A 12,978-nucleotide genomic window follows, 5' to 3' on the forward strand; every position below is an offset into this window, starting at 1 on the left:
GAAAAGATAATGATCAAAGTGCTTATATGCATAATATATTAAAAATTTCTATGAGGCAAAAAAAAAGACTTAAAATGACTGACAAATATGTGAAAGGTACTCATTACTAATAATGTGAAAATAGATGACGGCATACATGTCCTGGCTCAAGCAGTGCCATTGTAGAACAAAGTACCACACACTGGTCTCACAATTCCAGAAGCTGGTAAGTCCAAGATGGAGATATGGGCTGATTTCTGTCTGGTGAGAGCCTGTCTCGTGGTTCATAGTAGGCCATCTTCTTCCTGTGTCTTCACATGGCAGAAAGTGGGAGAGAGAGCTCTCTGGGGTCTCATTTATAAGACCACCATCCAGGAGGGCTCTATCCTCCAGATGTAATTTCTTCCCTAAGGCCGCACCTCCTAACATCATCCCACCTCAGGTTAGGTTTTCCACATAGGAATTTGGATAATGGGGGAGGCCAACATTCAGTCCACACCACACTAGCTAAAATGCAAACACATTTGTCATGACAAAACCAGATATTGGAATATGAGGGGTAGCAAGAACTTTAATCACTTCTGGTGAGAAAGCGTAAAACCACTTTGGAACATATTTTATGGTAAAGTTGAAGACACACCTACTAAAAGTCCACATTTCTACTCCTAGCTGTATGTTCTTAAAAAAAAATGTTTTTATGCATAATGGAAATCATATATAAAAATGCTTATCACAGCATTATTCCTAGTATACAAAGACTGAAACAAACTCAAATGCATCAACAGTAATTGACTATACTATGGTATAGTCTTACAATATACAACAAAACTGAATGAACTATGAAAATTAAATTACCTCACAATACAGATGAATCTTAAAACAATGTCAAATAAAAGAAGCCAAACACTCAAAAGTATATAGTCTGATTCCACTCATAAAAATCTCAAAATCAGTGAAAATTAAATAGCTACAAATTCAGAGATTTAGGCAAAGGCAGTAAAACTACAAAAATAAGCAAGGAACAACTACCACAAGTCACTAGAGGATGTTACCACCAAGGTGCCAGATGCAGAAAAAGAGATGGGATCTGGGAGGGGCTACCAATGGTACTGATAGGAAAGTTCCTGTCTCCAGCCTGGGGTTGGTGACACAAGTGCTCTGCTCCCCTTCACATTCTAAAGGATACATCCCTACACCATGAACAATTCTCTACGTACACCTTAAATTTTTCAAAATTTAAAAATAAGAAATTTCAAATAAGGACAGCATCACAATCCTGAACATACCTGTTCTCTCCATTATCTGGGAGACAAGGAGAAACCATTTACCTTGACTTGCCAGAAAAGGACATTTAAGTTATCACAAATGTTAAACCCAGTCTAGAACCTGTTATGGTTCAGATATGAAGTGTCTCCTAAAAGCTCATGTGGAGACAATGCAAGAAGGTTTGGAGGTGAAATGATTGGGTTATGAGAGCCTTAACCTAAACAGTGCATCACTCCCCTGAAGTGGACTAACCGGGCAGTACCTGTAGGCAGGTAGGATGTGGCTGGAGGAGATAGGTTATTAGGGGCGCACCTTTGTAGTTTATATTTTGTTCCTGGTGCACAGAGTGCTCTCTGCTTCCTGATCTGCTTTCCTCCTCCACATCCTTCCACCATAATATTCTACCTCCCCTTAGGCCAAGAGCAATGGATTCAGGCACTGTGAATACCAAATAAAGGCTCTTTCTCCTCTAAAATTGTTCTTGTCAGGTCATTTGGTCACAGCGACAAAAAAAATTCACTGAAACAGAACCCAAAGCTAGGGTTTTGCTGCTGACTCGGCCTGCACCAAGGCAACACACACAAAATGGGGAATATGGTAAAAGCTCCCAGGTCTTAAAAGAATATTCCAAATAAGGCTCTTTAAGGCTTCCGGCAGGGATATTTTATTTTTTTTGGTTAAAATCACAACTGATAAAAATACCATAAAAATAAACATGTAAACAAGGTATCAGAACTTTGGTTCAATGAAACATCTCACATCTAAAACATCTGAGGTACAAAGGCACCTTGCTAGGTGCTAGACAGCCTGGCTCTGCTGCAGCTGCTCCAATGCTATCTTTGGGGCCAGAAAGGGCACAGGCTGAATGCAGAGGCTGGGACTGAGGTCACGCAGGACCCAGCCCAGTACACTCTCTCTCCACACCAAACAAACATTGACTCTTCCAAAGACCCGCCTGATAGGAGTTGGAACATACAAAGGGATCTGTCATGCTGAGCTGGAAGATGACTTGGGCTGTGGGGCCAGAAGGAGAAGGGCAGAGAGGGACGTCAGTCAACTTCTGTTGTTCCACAAGGCCTCAAGAACTCCTGTCCTCGTTCATGGAACCACTTATTGGAGACTGTGAACAGAAAGCAAGTATGTTACAATCCCATAGGCCAGTTCAGTAGCCAAAATTAATATCTGACCCCTGCACTGTGCTCTGAGAAACAGACTTGAGTAAGACGTGGTCTCGGGCCTCAAGTTGTTCATGGGCTCTTAAGGAAGATACATGAGTAAACAGGTAACTGTACAAAATTCTGCCAGTGACATGATACATGTGTGGAGGTTGTCATGGAAACAGAGTCAAAGAGCATGTGACCAATTAGGGAAGAGGAGACCTCAGGGCTGGAATATGAAGCTAAACATAACACCAAGGTTGGGTGCAGAAAGTGGGAGCAGGAGGAGAAAAAGTCATGAAGGCAGGGATCACTCTGGCTTGCGTCAAAGACCTCAAACAGCCTGATGTTACTAGAAACTAGCAGGTAGAAGCTGAGAGGTTGGGGAGGAGGAAGCCTGTCCGCACTGCAGAGGACCTGGCTATCAGATGCCTCGTGGACATCTGTGTGCTATGGCACCAGAGCAGCAGAGCTAGAACAGATTGTCACCTAATGCTGCCTCAAATGCACACAAACCACAATTCTGTTCTTCAAACATAAGCTCTCTCATGACAAAGAAATTTTTTAGTGTACCACTGAAGTCCTAGAGTTTTTTTTAAATTTGTAGTTGTAAGTAGACAGCATGCCTTTATTTGTTTATTTTTATGTGGTGCTGAGGATCGAACCCAGTACTTCACATGTGCAAGGCAAGCACTCTGCCACTGAGCTGATCCAGCCCATCATAGAGATTTTTAAATAAAATTTAACTTAAAAGAAAGCGGTACATGTACTTAATTGAACAAACTATCTATAAGGCTTATAGTGAAAAATAGCATATATAGTTAAATGATGAATTTTAATTAAAAATATACAGTGTTTACATCATTATGTATGTCACTTTAATGCTACATTTGAGACATTTAGTAGATTACAGTTAAAGTTTCTTTCTTGTACAACTTTTTCCTCCTGAAGTCAGCAACTACCTCATTTTCTTTTTCTTACTTTTTTTTAAGCTATTACTATTTATCCCCCAAACTCGTGTGACCACCTTTGGACAGCTGTTTCCAGAATAAGGGTCAAATTCAGTGTCTAGAGTTTGGTCCCAGCCTCTAGCCTTGTCTCTTGTCTCCTTTTCCTCAAGTGACAAGGACAGCAGCCCCCATACCTATGATGCTGGATGAAGCCTGCCTGATAGGAGGAAGGGTTTTCTCTTCTCTATTTCCAGCTCTCTCCTCTGTTCCCTCAGAGCTCTGGCCAGAGCCTGCTCCTTTGGAGAGCTGCCTTGGACTTACAGTGCTTGTAGCTCTCTGGGCATCTGAGAGTGTTCTCAACCAGCTGTCTTAGTACTTAACCAAGTGGACTGCTACAGGACTGAATGGTACTACTGCTTAGCAAAACAAACCCCTCAGAAGGGAGACAGTCTTGGCTATGTCTTATCAGTTGTGTCCCAGTTGAGCCTAAGGCCCACCATCAAAGCTCTGGCTGAGAACACCACAGCCAAGAGCACCCTCAAGCCACTCACCCCACTTGCAGCCCACGAGCACAGGGCAGGCTGCATGTCTCGTTCGGTAGTCACCTTCTCCGCTCCTCAGAAGGTTGTACCAAAATACAGCTGTGCCCTGGAAAGAGATGTCCTATCAGAACATATTCTTAGAGACTGGGCTCAGAGACCTGACCCCGAGCATCCTAGAACCCCTGTCCTGAGCAAAAACACCTTCAATTTTCCTGTGTACAGAGGAACGGGGTTCTGGGACTCCAAAAATGCCTACCCTTCATGGTGGGTGGATGTTTACAAACCCATCTGACTTCCCTCCCTATTCCTTCTCCCCAGTTAGAAGCTGGGACCACAGGTCCAAAGTACAAGGAGGAAGGGGCTAAGGCACATTACAGTGATGATCAAGTAGGCCTGGCAATGGGACTGGGGGACACAGTCAGGTCTAAAACTTCTGACCCACAAGAATCAGAACTTACCTTCTTAGGCCAAATTGCAGCCCCCAGATCAGGGAAGACAGTGGCACCACCAGCTTCTACATCACTCATCTGGGAACACAAGGCATAGAGTTAGGCCTCTACCCAAGCATCTCAGAGCAAGTGAGTCACAAGAATCATGACAAGGTACACAGATTGCCCTCCTGTGAGCATGAGCGGCACTGCTGGGAGGCTCTGCTCATGGCCAGCCCTTCAAACAAGACTCTTTCTCCACCTATTTACTCCCTGTGGTTCACCAGCATGGCCTCCACGCCACAATGTTCAAAAGCAGGAGACCAACATCCAGGCAAGCCCTGAATGGGAGGAATTTGAGTCTATAATCAGAACATTCCTCCTAGAATCCCCACCCAGCATGAGCCCAGCAAACTGCCTGACCAGAAGTTCCCTGCGGCTTCCACTAGCGGGTGAGGACCTGTATGGGCTGTTTCTCTGGCTCCTAGCTTGCTGCTCTAGCCTAACCCTTGCTGTCCCACAAAAGCTGCCCTCTAGGGGGAAGGGGGACACTGAGACTCTAGAGGCCCTGCTTTCCCCAACAGTGAGCCTCCAAACAAACTGCACACAAGATCCAGAGCAGCAAGACTGCCTTCACACCCACAGAGGGTGCCTCGACTCCTGCCAAAGCACCACTCCTTCCTCATCTGGCTCTTACTTTTTTGCCTAATAAAAATTGGAACTAAAAAATATTTCCACAGGACACATACCAGACTGACAGAGGAGCACTCAATGGACACATGCTAAATGAATAAGATGAAACCCCCCTGACTCCCCCAGCCCTGGGGATCAAACTCAGGGAAACCCCAAGGCCTGCCCGTCTCATTAGCCTCTCCTTCCAGACAGACTGGCCCTCTTCTTTTTTCCAACATCTCAAGCCCCCTTGCTCTTCTGGGCTTACACACATTCTCTTCTCTGCCAGAAACAAGTTCCACCAGCTAATTTCCATTCAATCTTTAAGTCTCAGCCAACCTGTTACTTCGTGAGGGAGGCCCTCTCTGAACCCCAAGCCTGGGCACTTGTTCCCATAGTAACTAAATAACCATTTCTCTTATGTTTAAAGTAAGTCTCCCGTGTTAGACCTCAAGCACCACAAGTGACTCTTTCTCCACCAGCTTATCCACATGTCCTTGCTCACCAACTTATCCACAGCATAGCCCCCAGCATGCAATAACCACACAGTTCAAACTTAGAAGGAAAAAAATAAACTGTCCCTTAAGTTCCTTGACAGCCTCTATGCCTCTTTAGAGCAGGCTCTTGCAGCAAGGTGGGGAGAGGGCCCCCCAGCCTGTAGGGAAACAAAGGCTGCTTTTAGCTAAGAGCACCTTGTGACCACATCCTCACTCTGCTGCCAAGGGAGGATCCCTCCAGAGCACTTATCCTGAAAGTCCAGAGTGGCAGTGGGCCCATCAAATGGGAGGCAGAATATGTTACAACACACATGCATCTTGAGGAGATTGTGCTCAGTGAAATAAGCCCAACACACACACACACATACACACACACACACACACACACACACACACACACTACTCTATGAGTTCATTTACTCGAGGTTATGTGATGTGAGTCATCAAAACCAGAATAGAGGTTGACAAGGCTGTGGGAGGGGACCCGGGAATTACTGTTCAACAGGAACAGTGTTTCAGTTTTACAAGAGGAGAGGAGTTCTGGCGATGGAGAGTGGTAATGGTTACACGATGTTATGAATTTAATACCACTGAAGTACACTTAGAGATGATTAAGATGATAACTTTTATGTTCTGTGTATATTATCACAATAAAAAAATTGGGGGGGGGGGAAGAAGCCAGGGATAAAGTCATAGGGCTGGGGGCTACATGATGAGAACAGAAACCAACTTTCTCTACTCCAGCCAAGAAGGGCACTGAGGGACAAAAGGACCATTAGCCAACAGCGGGTGGCATCAGCTTTGAGGAGGGTGGGATGTAAGAGAGCTTTCTGGACCCACGGTCCCCTTAGGGCCCATAAGCTGCACATCATACTCACGTAGTTTAAGAATGTGGCCACACGGTTCCCAGTCCCTAAATGCTTGAAAACATCTTGTTCATGGTTCTATAAAATTAAGTGAGAGTGGACAAGTGGGCCTGGACCCAGTACTTACATAGTTAAGAAACGTCGCTAACCTATTCCCCTCCGTTTTGAGGCCGCTGTCAAAAGGTCGCTGCAACAGACAACAACTTTCACCCAAGTTTGCAACCAACTTACCCGCCACCCAAATGATTGGGGCCAAAGGGACAGGGGAAGGTAATAAGTGTGTGTTCCCCAAAACAGCCTGGAACAAAGGACAATCCAACACAGGAAATTTTGACCAGGACAAGGAATAATTTTCACAGAGACCTACTGAGGTCCTTTGCTCTAGAATCAAAGCAAACAGTAACAGAGTTAGGGCAGGCTCCACTGGGCTCCACAGACCCTGTGGCTCCAGACTGGGCTTCACCAGTAACAAAGAGTCTCCCCTGGTGAGGCAGAAAGGGGGAGGGGGGGTGATATGGAGGCTGAAATGCTGCTAGAAGCTCCAGCCTTCTCAAATCAATTAGAGTGGGGCCCTCTGAGACCACCAGTGATCTGGGTCTTACCCTAGAGAAGTCAAAGTGCGGCTCGTACTGTCCTCCCATTCCATAATTTGCAACCTGGTGAGAAATTTTAACAGCATTGGATTTTGTGAACAGCATAAACAGGCTCTTATCAGAGATACCACTCCCCAGGCCTCCAAACAATCATATGCCCTAAGAACAGCCCCTCTCAGGTAGAAGACAAGCATGTCTTGCTTTCACAGGCAGAACGAGTGTTGCAAATATGTCCACAGCTGTGTCCAAGAGGATAAATGGTTTCCTGAGAAGAAGAAGATGGCTGACCTGCAGGCTGCCACTGTGGAGAAGTACCAGCCCTTCAAGAATACTCAGATGGCTCAAGAGGGAGCTCTTCTTGAGGCAGGCCCTGGTCTAGACCCAGTTTGTTTGGGAGGAAATGAGAAGGTGATCCAAGAAAAAAGCCAACACCAAACTCCAAGTGGAGGTTTTCTGAGACAGAGTCTTACTGTATTGCCCAAGCTGACCTCAAACTCTTAGGCTCATGCCATCCTTCTGCCTTAGACTCCTGAGTAGCTGGAACTACAAGAACATGTCACTATACCTGACTTGAGATTTTTCTTTTTTTAACACTAGTTTTGGAGCTACTCCGAGTCTGGTATTGCTCCTGCCTCCTTTTCTAAGCAGCAGTTCTTGGTCAGGCCAAGTGGGGCACTGCACTGAGCACTTCTGCACCCAAGTGAAGCAGCAGGGCATGGTGACCAGTTACCAGGTGGCCAAGAATTGGTATATCACCTCAGCACTCCCAGAATAAGCCTGCACCTGAACCACAGCAGCCTCTGCAACTTCGGGGTGTCACTAATTGGATTAGAAATTGCAATGCCTTTGTGAATAGTATGTAGACACAATTTAACATCCAAGATCACAAAGTTACTTTAGCTTCAGTAGTTAAAATAAGAGACAAGGTTTAAAAGAAAATGCATAATTTGACAGGATCCCCTTGATAAATCATGTGGCACCACAAATCTATCTAGGAATAGCTGGTCACTGTTTTTTTACTGAAATCCTAAAAACCTTTAGGGCTCAGCCACTAGTTCTCACAAAGTCAGTATTTTTTTAATATCTTTTTTGGCCATTCTAACAGTCAGGAGAGAGATGCTGCAAAACTGGCAATAGTGGAGATCTTCAGATATGGAAGAAAAAGGGAGGATGGACATTACAAGAAAGAAAATCCTCCAGTTGGAGCACAAATGATGTTTGCTAAATATTATGAAATGTAAAATCTGGGCAGTGTATCTTTCCATGTCTACAAAAATAAAAATTTTGATGTAAATAACCATGGCAGAATGAAAATACGCTGTCATTCCACTGCTTCAGCCTCCAAGATTTCTGCACCAGGATTACCTGAGATTCTGTCAAGAACATAAGGAAGCCTGGTGCAGCAGGTACTTGGGGCTGGAGGCACATTTATTTATTTTAGGGAGGGAAGTGCTAGAGAGAGTCTATGAGGAAATGCTATTACATATTTTCACAAATGTATCCTTTCTTGGTACCCATTCTAGACAAGACCTTAAAGAAAATTCTAGACATGCTGTGACTGGCATGCCAATGAACTCCAGAGATTTCCATCCCTGCTTGTTGTGGCGGCTGCAGAGCATGACTGCACTTTCTAACTCATCTGCTCCTTGGATGAAGTGACTAAACTTTGAGATTCCAGACAGTGAAAGAAGTTGCACTGCAATAGCTGGCTCACCATTTAACAGTTTGGACAATTATATTTGATCAGTGCTAAAACCACTGTCCCTACACTCTTTAATATGGTCCTCAAACAAGTACAGAAGTCGTGGGAGTTTCTGGGTTTGCAGCAATCAAATTCACCATCCCTGCACACTCAAGTCCCCAGATTCATTCCTTTAATAACAAGCAACTATATATCAAAACTGATCCCTATGAGAAGGTATGCGTATGAACATTTTAGATTCCTTGTTGCCATAAGGTAGAGTCAGCCATTTGAAAGACATGGGTATTTATGATGCTGACCAGAGTGAAGGAAAAAAAAAATTAGGAACCACCTAGTAGGCTAAGACATCACCAAGCCAGTAGTCTTGAATCTTGGAGAATCCTGAAGGTGTAGGTAGATCTCCTCCTCCATCAGACAGGTCCTGATCCCATTAATAAGAATGCCTTAATTGCCCTTTTTCTCCCAAAAGGTCTAGAGCAAACACATCAACTAAAGCTAAGAGTGTTGACAGGTAGCAGAAGGGCCAGTTCCTTTCCAAAAGACTGTAGCATTTCCAAAGGGGCCCTGGTGCATAGGCTGTTGCTGGTGCCTAGGTATTTATCATATCACAAGCAGTACCTGTAGAATGGGCACTCAGGAGCAGGTCCTGAAATCAAGGTTCCTGTTCCCCAGACCAGGTAAGATCAAAGCTTTCACAATACCACTGGCTGTCAAATAAAATGCCATAATAGTTCCCAGAGGAAGAATGCAAACTAAATCGGTATCTCAGTCACTTGGGAACTCTGGGCTAGATCTTCCAAAGAGCCCTGACTCTAAGGGGCCCTCCACTGAGAATTGAGACATTCAACACCAGATGATTAAGTTAAAACACAATGAGAGGCCAGACAGATGAAGCCAAGGTTGGAGCAGAGAAGCCAGTCCATAGCAAGAGGCTGTTGTCTTCCACGGTTGAGGGTGAGACAGAGGTACAGAGAGTGCAGACGGGAAGCCAGCCAGGAGAGCAATAGAGGCACAGGTCCTGTCCACTCAGCCCTATGGTCCCTGGTAGAGAATCAGTCAATCAAGCAGACTGCTGTCCTTCAGGACCAGGAGAGCGCTGAACACTGGCTCTGATGTGAAAGAAGTGGGGGCAGAAGTCTTAAAACAACAACAAAAACCTACTCCAAGAAGTCTTAAGTCAAGATAATGTCAACAGAGATGCATGTAGTGTGTGAAGAGCTCCTATCTTCTTGAAATGGTGGTTCTCTAATGCATTGGAGGCAAAGTAGGTGATGTGGCAGAAGTCCCCTGTTGTGTTGCTGGTCTGCAGAACTTATCTTAAACCCATACAACACTAAGTTGAGTTGAACTGAAAAATTATGAAAAAATTTTCACAAGACTGTTTTACAAATACACTGTTTATAATCCTGTGTTTTTGAAAACTCTGTTGGATTTCACACAAATCCATTATGATGACCTTTGAAACCGGTTTTCTGATTGCAGATGCAGCTTCCAAAAGAGGGCGGAAAAGTGTGAATGCTGTTTTGCTTGGATATGTCCAAGTCAAGGTTGAGAGAATCCTTCCCAAATGACCTCCAATCAATATTCTAATGAAATCTATAGCTGGTCAGACCCACATACCAGGCTGAAAGGTGAAGGATGCTACTCTTAAATGCATGAACACTCTAGCCAAACAGAGATCCAGGGACTCTAGAAAGAGGCCAGTGAAACTTCTATGATAGTTTCTCAGGTCATAATTTTATAAAAGAACCCAAGAGTTCTGATGTTCAGAAGACAGAAAGCCAGTTCTGACTTGAAATTGGTGCCCAAAAGAACACACTGTGAAGGAGCATCACCCAGAACCTCTCAGCATGCTGCCACCATGTTTCTTCCTGATCACCTTGGAAATGAAGGCAAGAAGCCAGAATCTCAATAAGAGTACTTGGACAAGAACATTCCTCCTTCACCAGCAAACCAGTCAGGCCTCTCATTTTTCCTAGCAACTTATTACAGAACACTTTATCTTATCTCCAAGAGCATTTGACTAGGACACAGAATCATAACTTTGGAAGATAATTCTAGGATTTGAACTTAGGTAGTGAAGAAGCTATGATTAAGGCTGCTATGACTACTACTGATCCTCCACCCCAGCATGGTACCCGAGCACACAATAGATGCTCAGCTAATATTTGTCCATATCATGTTAACTGCTGAATACAATAGATATTATGAATTCTGGTTTCCCCAGCACAAGAGCACTCCATGTTCACGGCATAGTGCAGTTATACTGTTTAGTAAGCAAGCCTTCCTAGACCCAGTGTGTGTACCTGGAAAGACCATCTAGCCAGATATTCCCCCTTCCCAACTCCTATGGTCTCAAGGACCAGCTTGTACCTGTAATAATTCTGCAGTCTTTACTGTTAACCCTGTGATGTGCTGCATCCGACGATTTACTCGAGCTACAACAGGATCATCATCTTCTTCTAGCCATGAGCTGGGACAAAAGAAGAGAACAGGTAAAAGAAAATGGGGAAGTCAAACTTAGATGAGGTCCTGTGCTCTCTCCCAGCATCAACACCAGCACTAATAGGCAGAAGAGGGTGAGTGCTATAGGAGGGTGTGGAGGTGCCAAGCCCCCCTCCATTGGGTAGGTACTGGGAAGCGTGTGAGTTGGGGCTTGAACAGCACCCCCACACATACCACCACCATTTCTTACCTTTTGGAAACCCTGTAGCTGGCAACAGTGAGGACACCAGTCTTGGGATCACGAACTGTGGCTCGTGCAAGCTGGAAGTCAGGAAGACAGGGCAGACTTACCCTTTTTGGCCTTGTGTTTTTCTCAGAGAGCACTGGGACCAAATCAGCCAGCCCCATTGGTGGGAGAAACAACTTTGTAGGCAGTGACTCTAGCCAAGAACCCATGTCCCTGTAGGCCAGGCCAGAACAGGAATCTGAGACCGCCACCTTCCCTCTCTGCTATCAGACCCTGGCCACTCCCCTGTTGGTCACTACTCATCCCTCCTCCTCCCAGGTCTGTGCTACCTGCAGAATTATGCCTATAGATTTGGCTCTGTCCACCTCTGTGTCTGCCTAGACAGCCTCCCTCTTTGCCAGACCCATAGATCATCCTGCATAAGCACAGCTGAGCTTAGCTGCTCCCACCACATTGGGACTATGCCATGATCCCTGAGTCTCCCCTTGTGTGCCCCTCTTGACTTGGTCAAGTTCTATATGCTTCTGAACCTCAGTGGCCTCCTCTGCCAAGAAACCCATGCAAACACACTCCTGATGCACCCCCTCACACTGGGCTCCCACGCTGCAAGAGGAGAGACAGACGCACAGTTTTCACTCCCTCGGGAGTCTCACAAAGTCAGATGATAAAACCAGGAAAGGGATTATCAAGTTGAAATAAATAAATCACTACCTGAAGCCACCCACCCCAACCTACACACACACACACCCCTCACCTACTTCATCTCCCCAGTTCCCATTAAGAGGCTTAATGCTACTGCCAGGAGGAACCCGCTACTCAGAGCCAGCCTCCAGGGCAAGCGTCCATGTGCTTCAACTGTGGACTGTTCTAATGGGCTCACATGGGTGGGGCCATAGGCCCAGTTAACTCACTCCAAAGCACTTTCCCTTGAAGTAAATATGTGAAAAGTGCCTACTATGTGCTAGGTGATTGAGAAACATGGATCTCACCCTCATTTCATTCAAATTGAGTGGGGGAGAGGAAAGCAAAAAACCAGTCAAGTAATTGCAGCATGCACGGGTGAACTTCATGTTTCAGAATCAAGAATGGCTTCCTGGAGAAAGGAACCACCGAGATGAGATTGGAAGGGTAAGTAAGAGTTAGCCAAGGAGGGGAGCACTCCAGGAACAGCGAAAGGGCAGTGATAGAGAGGCCCAGGGATGAAAAAGCCTGTGGTGCTGACTGTGGATCAGAGGTTATGTGAAGGAGAGAGATGAGACTGAGTGGAGAGCAGGCACCAGGTCTGATGCAATCTTATGGCCCACGAGAGACAGGGCAGGCTTTATGCAGGGGAGCAGCCCTGGGAACACCCTGTGGGGAGCTGAGCAAGGAGGGCTGGAGTGGGAAGGAGCTGGCTAACGAGGAGGCCAGAGCAGAAGGGATGGAAAAGAGTGGACAGAGCAAAAGTCTGTCAGGGGGTGAAATCAACCCCCCGGACACCGTGTTGCTACATGTTCTAATAAGGTGGGCAGCATAACAGGATGGATGGCTTCCCTGAGCGCCTATCTGAGGGTCTTTCCTGAACTCAGTGATGCCAGTCCTTCCCTGATGACAGATGCAACCACAGCTAGACCCCATCCCGACATCTGAGCCTC

General features: G+C 45.6%; 1 protein-coding gene across 3 annotated transcripts in view; it reads right to left on the reverse strand.

Moving 5' to 3' along the window:
- Positions 1–1,901: 1,901 nt before the first annotated feature.
- P4ha2 (prolyl 4-hydroxylase subunit alpha 2) overlaps positions 1,902–12,978 on the reverse strand; it is a 31,933-nt gene continuing 20,856 nt past the window's right edge. Inside the window, exons 10-17 of one of the 3 annotated variants that reach the window (XM_076855762.2) lie at positions 11,348–11,418; positions 11,026–11,125; positions 6,960–7,013; positions 6,485–6,544; positions 6,370–6,435; positions 4,353–4,421; positions 3,904–4,000; positions 1,902–2,365 (exon numbers count right to left, since the gene is read on the reverse strand). In XM_076855762.2, coding sequence (XP_076711877.1) covers positions 2,295–2,365; positions 3,904–4,000; positions 4,353–4,421; positions 6,370–6,435; positions 6,485–6,544; positions 6,960–7,013; positions 11,026–11,125; positions 11,348–11,418 — 588 coding nt within the window. In that variant the 3' untranslated portion in view covers positions 1,902–2,294. The remainder of the gene's footprint in view (positions 2,366–3,903; positions 4,001–4,352; positions 4,422–6,369; positions 6,436–6,484; positions 6,545–6,959; positions 7,014–11,025; positions 11,126–11,347; positions 11,419–12,978) is intronic. The other 2 variants (XM_076855760.2, XM_076855761.2) reach the window with 2 other exon arrangements.

This window comes from Callospermophilus lateralis, chromosome 5, assembly GCF_048772815.1.
Source record: "Callospermophilus lateralis isolate mCalLat2 chromosome 5, mCalLat2.hap1, whole genome shotgun sequence".
Classification (NCBI taxonomy): domain Eukaryota; kingdom Metazoa; phylum Chordata; class Mammalia; order Rodentia; family Sciuridae; genus Callospermophilus; species Callospermophilus lateralis.